The 16,905-nt window shown below is 42.9% G+C and overlaps 3 protein-coding genes across 3 annotated transcripts; 2 read left to right on the top strand and 1 right to left on the bottom strand.

Moving 5' to 3' along the window:
* Positions 1 to 2,249: 2,249 nt before the first annotated feature.
* apoc2 (apolipoprotein C-II) lies at positions 2,250 to 2,735 on the top strand (the record flags this gene model as incomplete). The annotated part of the gene is made up of 3 exons (XM_083910406.1): positions 2,250 to 2,298; positions 2,386 to 2,551; positions 2,645 to 2,735. 3 exons carry the CDS (start codon positions 2,250 to 2,252, stop codon positions 2,733 to 2,735), a joined length of 306 nt encoding a protein of 101 aa, XP_083766532.1.
* A 3,533-nt stretch (positions 2,736 to 6,268) lies between these two features.
* On the bottom strand, positions 6,269 to 6,607 carry gng8 (guanine nucleotide binding protein (G protein), gamma 8; the record flags this gene model as incomplete). Its single annotated transcript, XM_083902759.1, has 2 exons — positions 6,269 to 6,394; positions 6,524 to 6,607. 2 exons carry the CDS (start codon positions 6,605 to 6,607, stop codon positions 6,269 to 6,271), a joined length of 210 nt encoding a protein of 69 aa, XP_083758885.1.
* A 2,542-nt stretch (positions 6,608 to 9,149) lies between these two features.
* LOC310944604 (bromodomain-containing protein 8-like) lies at positions 9,150 to 16,301 on the top strand (the record flags this gene model as incomplete). Its single annotated transcript, XM_083910407.1, has 19 exons — positions 9,150 to 9,168; positions 10,432 to 10,528; positions 10,826 to 10,895; positions 10,975 to 11,024; positions 11,129 to 11,251; positions 11,322 to 11,402; positions 12,232 to 12,373; positions 12,473 to 12,670; positions 12,741 to 12,831; positions 12,920 to 13,045; positions 13,129 to 13,232; positions 13,321 to 13,669; positions 13,753 to 13,796; positions 13,873 to 14,093; positions 14,924 to 15,016; positions 15,117 to 15,185; positions 15,332 to 15,614; positions 16,107 to 16,151; positions 16,242 to 16,301. 19 exons carry the CDS (start codon positions 9,150 to 9,152, stop codon positions 16,299 to 16,301), a joined length of 2,265 nt encoding a protein of 754 aa, XP_083766533.1.
* Positions 16,302 to 16,905: the final 604 nt, after the last annotated feature.

Raw genomic sequence — 16,905 nt, forward strand, 5'->3', positions numbered from 1 at the left:
ATTTCTTTGTTTTTTACGTGGAGCAAAGAAACCAAGAAACTATTCACATTTAAGAAGCTAAAACGATCAGAAATCTGGTTTTAATCATGAAAAAAAAGCTTCAAACCGATTAACGATGATCAAAATAGTTGGCGATTAATTTAGTAATCGATAAATAATCGACTCGTCGATCAATCGTTTCAGCTCTAATCCCATCCCTAGTGCCAATCCCAAGTCGGAATGAATGGGAGGCTCACATCAGGAAGGGCATTATGTCGTAAAAATCTCGGTCAGATCAAATATTCAGATCATCTCCCTAGAGTGGGAGAAGCTGAAAGAAAATAAATAGACCAGTAATGTTCACAAACGTAATCTTTAAATAGACCAGTAATCTTAACAAACACCCTCAATGTGCTAAAATCTGTCGTTTCTCCAGTTCAGCTTGGACTCGAGTATCTTACGGACACTTAACAGGAAGATTGGGGGAGAAGCGGCCGTTTAATTGTGCCGTGATAATTCTAATCTAGCTAGTTATATATTCCGTAACCTGAATTAGCTCCAGATGACGTGTTCGCACACCCTATAGACTTCTTAATCTTAATCTTAATCTTAATAGGACTTAGGACTATTGAAATGTGACGTGAAAGCATCGCCTCTGTTGCGCAAGTAGGACGACTCTCCCCGTGGAGGTCGCGACCCAGGCAACGTGTGTGTGCGAGTGTATGTGAATCAGTGGAATTGGAAAACAGGGTCTCTGTGGGTTTACGCAAGTCAAATTTAAGACTTTTTAAGACTGAATACAGTTTAAGACCCATTTCAAATCCATACTGGCAAAAAAGTACAAAAGACATGAAGGAAAATTGGAGCCACAAATTGTTGAACTTCCAATTCGGCTTAAGCTGTGGGCTTTCGTTAAAGGTACTATGTGTAGTATTTATGGGTTTATATGACCCAAAATCCACTTTTTTATACATATCATGTGCTCCTGCATTGTCTAGTCGCTGTATAATTGTTTTTGTTTCATTTTCGTAGTGTTTAAAAAAGTCATGTAAAATAACATGGTCGCGGGCCACGGTTGCATAGCCACTGTTAGCAGCGAGACGCCATGTTTCTACAGGAGCCTGTAAGGACAAACGCGAGAGAACAAATCAAGCATCGCTTTACTTGTAGCGGAAGTCCCGCCTCCTCTCTCTCCGCTTCGTCTGCTACGGCCGCGGTAGCTCCGCCCTCTCCCTCGCCTCACGAACCTCATCTGCTGACACGGAGAAAGACGACGAGGACGACATTTGACCGGCTGAGGACACCGTAGCGCTCAGGGAAGGGAGGGGGGTGAGCAGAGCAGCAGGTCTTTGTTGTAAATTTCAGCCTCTCCTCTAGATGGCACTATAAACTACTTATTTCCCCTTTAAGTTTTCTCCGCTGCTATGCTAAGCTAACACACCGCAGCGCGTGCGCACTAGCACGCTAGCTAGCGGTGCTCGATAAGTTCTCCCCGGGCAGCACAGGTGACCTACTTTAGTTCCGTGTTGTAGTTATTGTTGTTATCGCATCCTCAAAAACAGAAACACATCGAAGCGAGACTGAAGTTTATGCACGTTTTAAATAAAAGTCACGTTAATAGATTTTTTAAAGACCTTTCAAAACTGTATTGTAAGACCTTTTATGAGATTTTAGGAGAATTTAAGACATTTTAAGGCCCTAAATTCAAATTATTGGATTTAAGACTTTTAAAGACCCCGGGAAAAACATGGAATAACCGTAGAATTTGTAGAATTATAAAATAAATATCGATTAAACCAGTAATGTGCTTTAAAGAGAGCGTTTAAATCCCACTTTAGAAGCTTCTCACCGACTGCGCTGGTGTTTACGGGCCGACATTCTGTGTAATTTCATCAAGACACAATGTTGACACTTTTAATCCCAACAAACACTCGGCGGACAACAGTGCGGGTTTATCTCCCACCGAGTGCACTTTGGCTCCAGGAGCGACAAGTCAACACATTTTACTCTGCACATTGTATAAATAGGTCCACGCAAACGGGGCTTCTTTGTTTTCTTCATTCCGAGAGAGGGATAACAGTGAGTACTGGCACTTTTTCGTTTTCATTTACCGGGAGAGTTATAATGTACAATGTATACTGTCATGTTCAGAGATAACGGGTGTTTTGTTAGAACTGGGATGTTTTATTTCATGGAAGAACAAAAAAAAAAAAAAGGTCAAAGCAGATTTTGAAAACTACGATAACTTCTCTCCTCACAGATTTGTCACAATGAGGAAGCTGCTGTTCGTGTCCTTGCTCGTCGCGCTCCTCGCTCTCAGTGAGTAAATTCAAAAAACGTTACCGAATCGGCGATTATAGATCGTTTTCCTGATAAACGTGACTTTTTGACTTTTTCACGCACAAGGTGCCGAAAGCTTCCGTGTGCCGAGACAGACCGAGACAGAGGTGGAGGATCAGGGAACTCTGACCAAGATCACGGATAAAATCAAGACCTTCTATCACAGCACTGTCAACAAGGCCAGTGACTATCTGGACAACATCAAGGGCCTGAAGCTCGAGGAGAAGGCAAAGTAAGAGATTTTTAAATCATTTAAAATTCATCAATGTGTTGTTAAATTTTTAATTTATTTGTTTTTTTAAACTCTTCCCCCGTCGCACCACAGGAATCTGTACGATGACACCACCACGGTCGTGACCACCTACGCTGGCATCATGCAAGATCAGATCTACCACATCTTTTATTCACAGCATTAAACCGCAAACGTTACTTACAGTGACTCACGGAGAAATGAATTTTAAATCTAAAAGGAGAGAGAGGCTCCTTTCGTCCTGAACTCATCACGTCACCTCACGCTAACATAAACACCTCAAACGAGCATCATCAGAAATAACTCGGTGACCCTTGACCCTGAACTGCTGGTAAACTTGCTGGAACTCTTTTACGAAAGTAAAAAAAAAAAAAAACTCATCATTTGCTTTTTAAAAATGTCTCTGTGTGTCAGAAAGGGGTTAAATCAAACAGAGCCACAGAGAGATGTAATGATGTGTCGCCACCTAGTGGCGTTTCTGTTTCATGCTTCACGGTCATCTCACTTCTGAGTAAATTAAACTATTTGTATCTTGAAATAAAATATTTATACAAAAGAAAACAGCGTGTGGTTTATGCATTGCACTTTATATTTATTTATTTTAATTCACCGTTGTTGTTGTTTTTTTTCCTTTTATCCCACTGTTACAAACGCTCACATGTTTACAACCTACCCAGGGTCTCTGCAGGTTTCAACAAGTCAAATTTAAGACTTTTTTAAGACCATTATGAATACAGTTTAAGACCCATTAACAATCCATACTGGCAAAAAAAGTACAAAAGACATGAAGGAAAATTGGAGCCACACATCTTTGAACTTGCTATTCTTCTTAGCTGTCGGTTTTCATTAAGTTTTCACCGCTGCTATGCTAAGCTATAACAGACCGCGGCGCGCGCACTAGCACGCTAGCTAGTGGTGCTCGATAAATTCTCCCCGGGCAGCACAGGTGGACTACTTTAGTTCCGTGTTGTAGTTACGTTATCGCATCCTCAAAAATAGAAACATTTCAAAGCGAGACTGAAGTTTATGCACGTTTTAAATAAAAGTTAAAAACGTTAATAGATTTTTAAGACATTTCAAAATTGTATTTAAGACCTTTTATGAGATTTTAGGAGAATTTAAGACATTTTAAGGCCTTAAATTCAAATGCTTGGATTCAAGACTTTTAAAGGCCCCGCGGATACCCTGCCCACCTTCTGATGGTGTGTCGGGGGTAAACATGACTACAGACCATGAGAGGAACACCTGAGGCCAGGTTCCAACCATGTAAAACTACTAAATCTTACCTTATCTTGCCTGTAGATATTTGATGTGTTCATTTCAAGTCAATTTATATAGAACCGATTCATAACACACATTATCAAGACACTTTACAAAGTGACAGCTGCTGTGTTTAGAATATCAGGGAGAAGTTTCCCCGATCCTCATGGACAGTACACACAGTTTCTGACTACTTGTCGCGTTATGTGAAAATCTCAAACATCACAATTACTATAAAAGCTGATAATTAGGGATGTACTTACGTCACTACGTAGTCACGGGTCACAGAACGAGGGAAGACATGGCGACGGCAGGCAACAACGGCGACATAGAGGATGCACCGAGCTGTTTAAAATCACCTGTGTGGCAGCATTTTGGATTCCCTATAATACACAAATACAACGGGTGAGAAATGGACTGACAAAACCAAAACAGCATGTAAATATTGCAGTATATGCAAGCAACGTATAGCGGCAACACGAGCAACATGCAGCAGCGTATTAGCCGCTAACAAAGTAACGTTACGCCACCTTGTGAGCTGCCAAACTATAAATGTGTCATATCTTAATACACACTAGACCGGAAGTTCCAATTAACGCTGTTTTTTTGGTGTGTATCTGCGTCATCACCTTGTTTAAGAAAAAGCCACTGGTTAAACGATGTAATTTTAACACAGCGTCAGTGATCTACTCGGATCTCCTGTATCTCATCGCGACTGTACTCGATCCTCGTCATAAAGATCATTACGTATGTGTCATATATGAATGTGGGGATAAAACTGCGCACAACATAGTCAAAAACCAGACCTGTCTCGTCGAACTAGTCTGAAACTCTGCACCCTGAATCATCTTTAGGTCCTTATACACATACTGAAAAATCAGACCCCTGAATCAATGCGTTTATGAATTTTCACAAAAAAACTACACCTGACTGGCTGACCTTTGACCTTTCGGAAGGCCGCAGTAGTCTGAAACTCTACACCCCGAATCATCTTTAGGTCCTGATACACATACTGAAAAATCAAACACTTTGCTTAATGCGTTTATGAATTATCACAAAAAAACTACACCTCAATGGCTGACCCTTGACCTTTTCAAAGGTCGAACTAGTCTGAAACTCTGCACCCTGAATCATCTTTAGGTCCTAATACACATACTGAAAAATCAGACCCCTGAATCAATGCGTTTATGAATTATTACAAAAAACGGAGGGTTAAGGCCGAGTATCACAGATGGCCCCCAAACCGCTGACCCTTGACCTTTGTATACTTTCACATAGATACACAGACAAAAAGAATGAGACTGCTTTCAAAGTAAGTTATAGTGATTAAATTAGTTCCCTTAATGATTTTAGGCAAAATTATTTGATAATAATGAAGTCTGATCACTTAAAAGTACATTCATCTTCATGAAATATGATGTTTTTGATAATACACACTTACACACACTTACACACACTTCAGGAATAGGACCCCACCAGGTCAAACTTACACACTGCAATGCCATCTGTGACCACTGGGGTCCCGATCCCACACACACTTTTGGGGCCCCGAGTTTTGGGCCCCACGGGGAAAACTGGGCCCCACCGCGTGAGTGAAATGTCAGGATGTGGTCCCCATCAGGATATAAAAACGCGCACACACACACACACACATTTAAAAAGCTTCACTTCTAATGTCACGTTCATATTTGAAGCAGTCAATTCCCGACAGACCCTGAACACACCCTGGATTAGGATTAAAAACAGAAGAATTTACCTTTTTTAATCCCAAAATGCTCCGATGAGACGAGGAACAGTGTGTGTGAATCCTGCAGCTGCAGCAGAGTAACGAGTGTGTGCACACACTCACACACACACACACACACACACACACACACCTGTTCACTCACACACACACACACACACCTGTTCACTCTCACCTGCTCTTCCTGGTGTTGACATCATAACAAAGACACACCCATTATTTGCATTTCATTGACTGTGGAAAAAAAGCAGAGACAAACAGGACTGTGTTCTTGTCTCAGTCTTTAACAACAACAACAACAACAACAACAACAACAACAACAACAATGATAATAAGGATAAAAACAGATCATCTGTTGAAACGTAGCTAATATTTAATCTGTGAGCACAGACGACAGAGAGACAGCACTGCAGGGAACTCTGATTTTGAATCAAACTTTATTGTCATGATGCCGTGATCATCAGTCCTCACATTAAGTTACATGTAATTAGATGATGACACAGAATATTAAATGTTATTAAATGATGACACAGAATATTAAATGTTATTAAATGATGACACAGAATATTAAATGTTATTAGATGATGACACAGAATATTAAATGTTATTAAATGATGACAGAATATTAAATGTTATTAGATGATGACACAGAATATTAAATGTTATTAGATGATGACAAAGAATATTAAATGTTATTAGATGATGACACAGAATATCTTCTTCTCTCTGAACGGGTTCTCAGAGGCCAACGGCGTCACCAGAGGATCTTCTTTAGCGTGAGCTTCACAGAAGGTCATCAGGTCAGCGGCTGCTTTAGAGATCTGTGAGGACGCACTGTGATATCAGCTGTGATGCACATGTAATATATCTCTACATCATATACACAGATATAACACATAATAACAGAGTGATGTGCTCTGGCTTTGGCAGTAAATATGAAGCAAACTCACCATCATCCTCTCGATGTTCACCTCCAGCTTCAACTGTTCCACCGTCTTTCGAGCGTCGGCGATCTTTGCCATGTTGTTGGACATCACTGTCTGTGGTCAGAGGTCAGAGGTCAGAGGTCAGAGGTCAAAGGTCAAAGGTCAAAGGTCAGGTCAGGGTGAATCCTGAATGCTGTACGATTAAGGATGAAGGAGAGGCTACAAGTGTCTCCTGGTGAGCGTCTGTTTCAATTTGTTTGTTCATTTAGCGCCTGGGTCTCAGCTGGAGGAGGAGGAGGAGGAGGAGGCTCTCCCCCGGGGGGGGGGGGGTCTCTGAGGAGGAGAGGGGAGCCTCCTCCCCCTCCCCTGGGGGAGAGCCTCCTCCTCAGTGAGCTGTAAATACAGTTTGTCTAAAATCATACTTTGAGATTAAATTCACTAAAGCAACAACAACAACAACAACTCAACTCTCCACTCAACTTTATTTATAGAGCGCTTTAGGCAGCTATAGCTGGTACAAAGTGCTTAACAGTACAATAAATAAAACATGGCACATAAAACATAGGAGACAAAATAAAAACAATAAAACAATTAATATATATATATAGATATATATTTATAAACAATAAAACTATAAAACAATAACAATGTTTAAACAATAAAACACTAAAACAAGAGCAGAGTCTCATGCTGAGTTGAACGCAGAAGAATAAAAATGTGTTTTAAGATGAGTTTTAAACAACAACAACAACACTAATCAACGTGTTTGTCACCTGTACACAACAACAGAAATAATAAATAAGAGGAAAAAAATCAACCGTTTACAAACATTCGTGTCAACAAATAAAAAGACGATTGAGCAGAAAAACAAGAAAAAAGTCAACAGTTTGTTGATATTATCGTTCATAAAGATCACAAAATCACAAAAATCACTCACCGGTGACACCACGACGACAACAAGTGCTGAAAACTCCTCTTCGTCCTCGTCCTCCTCTTCGTCCTCGTCCTCCTCACCAACAGGAACAGTATTAATGTCAGAGATGAAGAGAGAAGCTTTAATAATTAGCTCTGCCCCCCCTCACCCCCCCTCACCAGGATGTGCTCAGTTAAAGAAGACAACATGTGGTGGAGTGACCTTCATCATCATCATCATCATCATCATCAGTGACTCACCTGAGAGGAAGAGGAGGAAGAGGAGGAGGAGGAGCTGATGAAAGTCTTTAACTGTAACGATGTAACGAAGGAGGCTGGAACAAAGACTCAGGAGGAAAGAAACGCTACGTTGTTTTTTCACCACTAATTGATAGGAGTTACACACACACACACACACACACACACACACACCACATGAACGTTCGCCCTCATGCTGTTCTTTTGTCACTGCGGCTCAAATGAAGCTGAAGTTTAAAAGTGTGTGTGTGTGTGTGTGTGTGTGTGTGTGTGTGTGTGTGTGTGTGTGTGTGTGTGTGTGTGTGTGTGTGTGTGTGTGTGTGTGTGTGTGTGTGTGTGTGTGAGCAACACAGTTTTCCTCATCAACAACATCACATACACATATATACATATATATATATATACATATATATATGTATATCATATAGCAGCAGCAGTAACATCAGCATCAGTAACATCAGCATCAGCAGCAGCATCATCAGCAGCAGCAGCAGCAGGAGGTAAAGTGTCAGTGTGAGGAAGTTAAATGTCAATCGTCTCATTAACATTTGGATTTTTCTCTGTGATGAAAGTGACGAATGAGACATTCTGTCAATCACTATTTACACTATATATACTGTGTATATATATAGTGTAAATATATATATATACAGTATATACAGAGTACATGCAGTGTGAATACTGCATGTATATAAACTCCTCTAATCCCTCTTCTATAATGAGGCACAGGCCACTGTTTCTATCAACTCTAATCCCAATAATCTCTCAAAGGTCCAGTGTGTTTTTGTAAAAAAAAAGTGCTTTATAATAAATAAAACTGGATTAGATTAAATAAGATTAGGCTGAGAATCAATATTTGACGTTACCTCATTTAGGAGTTAAATAAAAGTGTGTTTTTGGTCAGATTTATTTATATATTACATTATATTATATTATATATATAATATATATATATATAAACGTGCAGAATGATGAAGTTTTTCTAACGTTTTATTTTATTTTATTAATATTATTATTATTAACGTTAGAATAAAAAAGCCCCGCCCCTGGGCTGTACCATTTCGACTGAAAAGGTGGGCGTGTCCAGGAGTTTGAGATTATTACTCTGGAATATTCCAAACTGAAGCAACGTGACTCTGAGGTAAATGAACGGATGAAACGAGTCAACAAACAAAGTCCGAGACAAACAAACAAACGTCATCAACAAACAGACAAACAAACAAACAAACAATCACAGACTGCGACTTTAACACCGCGCTCATTCAGTGTGTGTGTGTGTGTGTGTGTGTGTGTGTGTGTGCGCGCGCGTGTGTGGTAACCTTCGTGTTTTCACGTGCAGCTGTGGACGCTGTCTCGTGCGTGGATCTCCAGCGTCTGTGACTCTGTCCTCGCGCAGATGATGTTGTGATGAAGATAATGACAGGGTGATGATGAAGATGATGATGATGATGATGATGACAGGGTGATGATGAAGATGACGATGGCGAACGGCGTCGGAAGTGAGTAACAAATGTCACAGCATGTTAGCATCGTTAGCGCCTGCGTGACAGCAGCAGAGAGGGAAGCTGAGGATTAATGGCTATCATCATCATCATCATCATCATCATCACGAGCTGGCACTGCTGCTGCTGCTGACTCTCTGCCATCATCATCATCATCATGTGTGTGTGTGTGTGTGTGTGTGTGTGCTGAGAAGAAGCAGCTTCTTTCTTCATCAAGCTTAAGCTCTGAGACATCAGCATCATGAACACATGAACGACATGAACACATGAACGACATGAACACATGAACGACATGAACAAACATGATCGACATGAACAAACATGAACACATGAATGACATGAACACATGAACGACATGAACAAACATGAACGACATGAACAAACATGATCAACATGAACGACATGAACAAACATGAACGACATGAACATGAACAACACCATGAACACAAGAACAACATGAACATGAACGACATGAACAACAACAACATGAACACATGAACAACATGAACATGAACATGAACGACATGAACAAACATGAACGACATGAACATGAACAACAACGACATGAACACATGAACACATGAACAACATGAACATGAACAAACATGAACAACATGAACATGAACAAACATGAAGGACGAACATGAATAACAAACTTGAACAACATGAACATTAACAAAATGAACAAAAACACCATGGAAAAATGAACATGAACAACATGAACGTCGAACATGAACAACATGAACATGAACAACAACACCATGGACACATGAACAAACATGAATATGAACAAATATGAACAACATGAAAAACAACACCATGAACACATGAACGACGAACATGAACAACAACATCATGAACACATGAACATGAACGTCTAACATGAACATGAACATGAACAACAACACCATGGACACATGAACAAACATGAATATGAACAAACATGAACAACATAAAAAACAGTTTCCGATCACAACGTAAACTTTGTGTTATTGATCAGAACGTAAACTTTGTGTTATTGATCAGAACGTAAACTTTGTGTTATTGATCACAACGTAAACTTTGTGTTATTGATCAGAACGTAAACTTTGTGTTATTGATCACAACGTAAACTTTGTGTTATTGATCACAACGTAAACTTTGTGTTATTGATCAGAACGTAAACTTCGTGTTATTGATCAGAACGTAAACTTTGTGTTATTGATCCGAACGTAAACTTTGTGTTATTGATCAGAACGTAAACTTTGTGTTTCCGATCAGAACATAAGCTGCTGGTGATCGGCTCGACAGAACCATGGTCAGTGAGGGAGAAGCTGTGTTTGGCCACGTCTGTGATGAAGAGTGGAGACCACAACTGGTACTGAAGTGACTCTGCTCACTGTCTGTCATACTGTGTGTTATATATATGTGTAATATATGATATATGATATATGTGCTCCATGACCATGACAAACACCAGCTCATGGTGACTGTGTGCTTTACTGAAGACCTGAGATGATTCTCACTCATGGTCATTACATAACCTGAGATGTTTCTTCAGAAACCTCAGATCTCAGATCACTTGATTTCCGTGATTCTGGAGATATTGATCAACACTGTCTATAAATCCCAACTATTGTATCTTCTGTTGTATTCTTTGATGTTGTGTCTCCAGGGTTTCTGTCAGTCGAGCCATCAAACCCTTTGCAGAACCTGGACGACCTCCTGACTGGTTCTCTCAGAGGGTGATGCACTATAACTATAACTATAATAACTATTATAATAATGATAATGATGATGATAGTCCTCTTTGTTTACCCGCAGCACTGTGCCTCTAAATACTCTGAGCTCCTGGAAACAACAGAAGGCCCAAAGTGAGAACATCTGATCACACAGGAACTCATGTGTTCTTCTTCTGTTCTTCAGAATGTGATCACAGGTGATTTCTTCTTCTTCTTCTTCTTCTTCTTCTTCTCAGGAGGAAACGTGGAGACAAAGGTGAAGCGGTGGAGAAGCTGGAGGACGTGATGGTTGGCAGGCTGAGGGCCGACAGGATTGAAGAACTGAAGAACGTCATCAGAGACACTCAGGAGAAGCACAGGTACTCGTGCTGAGCTGAGACATTTGGATTATAATCTTAATCTGGAGTTGATCAAGTGGCTGTTTCACAGGAAGCTGAAGAGAGAAGCTGAGCTGATTCAAGCTGGACATCTGGATTCTAAACTTGAAGAGTTACGGGAAGAGATCGTTCAGTAAGCAGCAGCAACCACACTTCAGACTTTAGGAAGCAAATAATCAGATTAAAATAATCTGCTTTGTGTTTTACAGACAGAACAAAGAGGAGGAGGAAGCAGAGAAGAGAAGAAAAAACACACATGCTGCTGCTTATCAGGGTATTGATGCTACACCTCATCAGCTGTTCACTTATAATGATACAGGAAAACTTTACTCATGCAAAGAGCTGCTGCTGAAGCTGCTGCTGCTGAAGCTGCTGCTGCTGAAGCTGCTGCTGCTGCTGCTGCTGAAGCTGCTGCTGCTGCTGAAGCTGCTGCTGCTGAAGCTGCCGCTGCTGAAGCTGCCGCTGCTGTAGCTGCTGCTGCTGAAGCTGCTGCTGCTAATGATGAAGCTGCTGCTGCTGCCGATGCTGAAGTTGCTGCTGATGCTGCTGCTTCTGCTGTTGAAGCTGCTGCTGAAGCTGAAGTTGCTGCTGAAGCTGAAGTTGCTGCTGAAGCTGCTGCTGCTAATGATGACGCTGCTGCTGCTGCTGCTAAACCTGCTGCTGCTGAAGCTGCTGCTGCTGAAGCTAAAGCTGCTGCTGCAGCTGCTGATGCTGATGCTAAAGCTGCTGCTGAAGCTGCTGCTGCTGAAGCTGCTGCAGCTGCTGTTGCTGAAGCTGCTGCTGAAGCTAAAGCTGCTGCAGCTGCCGCTGAAGCTAAAGCTGCTGCAGCTGCCGCTGAAGCTAAAGCTGCTGTTGCTGATGCTAAAGCTGCTGCTGAAGCTGCTGCTGATGATGCTAAAGCTGCTGCTGCTGGTGATGCTGCTGCTGCTGCTCACCTGAATAACCCTCCCTCCTCCAGTCAGACAGGTGTCAAAGAGCTCGTGTCAGCTCAGAGTGTCCAGCGTCTCCATGAGCTCGTCCTCAGGCTGTAGCTCCCTGAACCAGGACTCGTCTCCAGGTGAACCATCTGAGAACCTGAACCTGGACCATGGACCTTCAGCCAATGTGAGTCTGCTGAGGCTCAGAGGAAATGAATGAATGACTGACTTCTTTGATAATGAACACATTGATAAGACAATAATGTGGCTGCTTGTTTGTCTCCAGGCTTCAGGAGAGTCCAGGTTCACGTCATGTTCAGAGTCTCCTGGACTTGGTCTTGAAGACCCTGGGGGTCAGGGGTCACTTCTGGACGACTCCACCCAGAAGAAGGTGGCGTGTCAGAAAGCCACGCCCCCTCCATCTCCTCTGCTGTCAGAGTTACTGAAGAAAGGCAGCATCTTAGCCTCAAACTCCAGACTCCAGGTATGCTGTGATGAGCTGTTTGAGACAACAACACAACAACACAACAACACGTTTGTTTGTCTTCATCCAGATTGGGGAGGGTGACGTGTCTGCTGGTCATGTGATGGCAGCACATGACCTCCAGTTGGCGCTGTCTAATCAACCTCTGTCTCAGGGAACAGGTACAGATGCCTCGTGTTTCCTTCAACACAATCATTCTATTGTTTTTGAGAATAACCAATAATCACATGTTATTGCTCCTCTGTGAAGGAGGTGCCCCCATGTTGTCTCGTCTCCTGGAGGCGGGGCCAACACACTTCTGTGCTCCACTCAGTTTCCTGGTCAGTGCAGACTCCAGTGATGTCACTCCACTTCCTGTCCACTCAGCAAGGACAGGTGTGTCCACTGTGATCGTCCACACTTCCTTCTCTGAAGCTAACATGCTAACACTGTGAAGGTTCCTGTGTTTGTCTGTGCAGACGTGGACAAAGCGTCAGGACTCGGTGAGGAGGACGTGTCCTACATGGGAGACGAGCTGGACTTTAAGACGGTGGGAGACATCATCGCCATCATTGAAGACAAAGTAGTGTATATCTTCACGTGGAGGTGACAGTGTGGTGGTCAGACGTGTGTCCGGAGGCTGACGTAGACCTTCTCCCTGTCTTCTCCAGGCTGATGAAGCTGCAGATGAAGCTGCAGAGGCTTTGGATGCAGCTGCAGTGGAAGCTGCTCTGTCCCTGTGTGAGGAGAACGGTCACGCTCTCTCCGGGGCCTGGGAGACAGGGCCTTTCCAGCCCACAGCGCCCTCTTCTGGGGCTCCGCAGTCGTCACAGTCGTCGTCTTCAGCTTCACTGTCGTCTCTCTCAGCGTTCCCCGTGGAGCTGAGCAGGCTTCCTCACGGCTCGTCGTCCTCGTGCAGCTCAAAGAGAAAGCGTGGAGAGGAGGTGGACCTCCAAAGTTCACGTTCATCAGGAGAGAGCATCAAACATGAGCGACAAAGAGCTGATGGATCTCATGGAGGTAAACGATGAATCAGTTCCTTCAGGCAGAAGTTTGCAGATCAACACTTTGCTGATCCTTCATGTTTTCCTGTTTTACTGCAGACTCGGTCGTTGAAGATAACTCAGTGACACAAAGACACGTGAAGGTGAATCATCTGACATGAAGCTGCTGAAGCTGCTGAAGCTCAGCCTCTCTGACCTTTGACCTCTCCATGTTTTCAGGAGCTGAAGCCACACAACGGCCTCAGTGTTGAGCGAGCAGAGAGTGACTCAGGAACTAAAGTGGACCATGAAGAAGAAGGATTCTCCTCAGAGATGGACGGAGAGACGGAACCTGCAGCCAGTGAGAGTGAAGACGGCTGCAGCCTCCACACTGCGTCCTCCTCCCTGCAGCTCCTCACTGCTGCAGACTCCGCCCCCAGCAGCCCGGCATCGTCACAGTTGTGAGTGAAACACTGAGTGATGAGAGAAGCTCACGATGAAGAACATCTTCTTGATTTGTGTTTTCTGAACAGCTTTACATTCAGGTCCAGTTTGGATCAATGATCAGAACCTTCTGTTTCATGTTGACTGAAGAACAGTCTGGACCTTTAAGGAGCTGATCAATGAATAATGAAGATGTTTTTGATCGTCCTCTTGTCCTCATGACCTCTCGTCCTCATGACCTCATGTCCTCTCATCATCTTGTCCTCTTTGCCTCATGTCCTCTCGTCCTCATGTCCTCTCATCATCTTGTCCTCTTGTCTTCTCTGCCTCATGTCCTCTTATCATCTCATCTTCATGTCCTCTCGTCCTCTCATCCTCTTATCTTCTTGTCCTCATGTCCTCTCATCCTCATGTCCTTTCATCATCTTATCCTCATGTCCTCTTGGCCTCTCGTCCTCATGACCTCATCCTCTTATCTTCCCGTCCTCTCATCGTCTTATCTTCTTGTCCTCATGTCCTCTCATCCTCTTATCTTCTCGTCTTCTTGGCCTCTCGTCCTCATGTCCTCTCATCCTCTTATCTTCCCGTCCTCTCATCGTCTTATCTTCTCGTCCTCGTGTCCTCTTGGCCTCTCGTCCTCATGTCCTCTTATCCTCATGTCCTCTCGTCCTCATGTCCTTTCATCATCTTATCCTCTCATCCTCGTATCTTCTCGTCCTCTCATCCTCTTATCTTCTCGTCCTCATGTCCTCTTATCCTTTCATCCTCTTATCTTCTCCTCCTCATGTCCTCTTATCCTTTCATCCTCTTATCTTCTCGTCCGCATGTCCTCACACCATGACTGTAGTTCTGCGTGCAGTGAGGACCTGGAAGCTCTTCAGGCTCAGAAGATCTGGAAGAAAGCCATTATGCTGGTGTGGAGAGCAGCAGCCAATCACAGGTGAGGATATGAGCTGAAGACGAGTCTCTGTATCATGATGCTTTTGTCATGATTGTGTATAATGTGTATCATTGTGTGTCATTGTGTTAACTTGTCGTAGGTACGCAAACGTCTTCCTGCAGCCAGTGACAGATGAAATCGCACCTGGATATCACAGCATTGTTCACAGGTAAACACTGAGCTTCACCTGACTGTCCTCTGATCTGTCCTCTGGTTCTTTGTCCTCTGATCTGTCCTCTGATCTGTCCTCTGATCAGTCCTCTGATCAGTCCTCTGATCAGTCCTCTGATCAGTCCTCTGGTTGTCCCCCCTCAGGCCCATGGACCTGGCGACCATAAAGAAGAACATAGAGAGTGGTTTGATCCGGACCACGGCAGAGTTCCAGAGAGACATGATGCTGATGTTCCAGAACGCCGTCATGTACAACAGCCTGGATCACGACGTGCACCACATGGCTCTGGAGATGCAGCGCGACGTCCTGGAGCAGATCCAGCAGTTTCTGGCCACGCAGCTGATCATGGAGACGTCAGAGTCTGGCATCAGCGCCAAAAGCCTGCGAGGCCGCGAGAGCACGCGCAGACAGGAGTCCACTGACAAGGTGCTTCACTAGAATTATGAGTACAGAAGAAGAGACAAGGGTGAGACACCAGAGAGTGAAGCTACGCTAGATCTGCGGGACGTTTTCCAAAGCATGAGCACAAACCATCAAAGATTTCATTTCATTTGATGAACAGTCACTAAATCCAGTCCAGTCAATGAAACACGTCATGCTTTGAAAAACGGTCGCTGTTAAAATGCAATGATGACGATGTTTACGCTGATGTTTCAACGAGTTCAGGTTCACTTTTGCATGATAATGTGAAGAAGTGAAGAGCAGCTGTTATAATAGTGTTACAGTTACAGGCTCAGAGGAATAATCATCATCTCACACATGAACATAACCCATTTATGCTCATTATTGACTATTTGTGTAAAGACAAAGATGCAGACATGCTGGGATGTTTCTTACGTGTAGAGCAGTTGTCGTGTTCTGACCTGACTTTTCTTCTTGTTGAGACTCTTAATGTCTGAAGTGGTTTCCCTCTTTCAGGACTCCGTCTCCATGTCTTCCCCGGCCTTCCTCCTCTCTCTGTTTGTAAGCACAACCTTTGACTCTCACTTCAGTCTCATCACGCTTCAATGTGGCCTGAAAGCTTTTTTTTTTTTTCCCTCTCTTCGACTCTAGGACGGAGGCACCAGGGGGCGCCGTTGTGCCATAGAAGCTGACATGAAGATGAAGAAGTGAGCACGGGAGTAAGTGTCATACATACACAGTGCATGGATTACATACAGTGTAATCCCAGATTACGATGGGATCAAACCTTCCACAGACGTAGCTGCTGATCACAAAGACTTCAGGTTATATAAAGTTACTGAAAGGTCACAGATGCATGTAGAAGCATTCATGTTTTTTTAAATTCTTCTTCTTCATTTAAAAGTGTTTGGTACTTCCTGTGAATAAGACACTTCCATGCGTTCATTCTCTTTGACAGTGTTTTTGAAATCATCTCTTTTGTGGACTTCAACGTAACAACAATCAAAGTGTGAATTAAAAAAGTGCCCAAACCTGCTAAGTTAAGCTCGACTTGCACAGAATGTTCCCACAGTGCCGACCTAAAGCAAACGAATTAGAAAAAAACCCGATCTTCCTCTTTTTAAATGTATGAAAGACGAGTTTGTGACACTCGTGTGTAATAAGTTTGAGATTGTTCTCAGGATTTGGTTTGAGAATCTGTTTCAGATTTTAACAATAACATAAACAACATTAGATCAATAAGTTTCCATGTTTTATGGACTTTTAGTCACGTGTTTGTTTGTAGGATAAAACCTGAGGAAGTTTAATGTGTAAA

The sequence above is a fragment of the Microchirus variegatus genome, assembly GCF_963457635.1.
Source record: "Microchirus variegatus genome assembly, chromosome: 2".
NCBI classification, from domain to species: Eukaryota; Metazoa; Chordata; class Actinopteri; order Pleuronectiformes; family Soleidae; genus Microchirus; species Microchirus variegatus.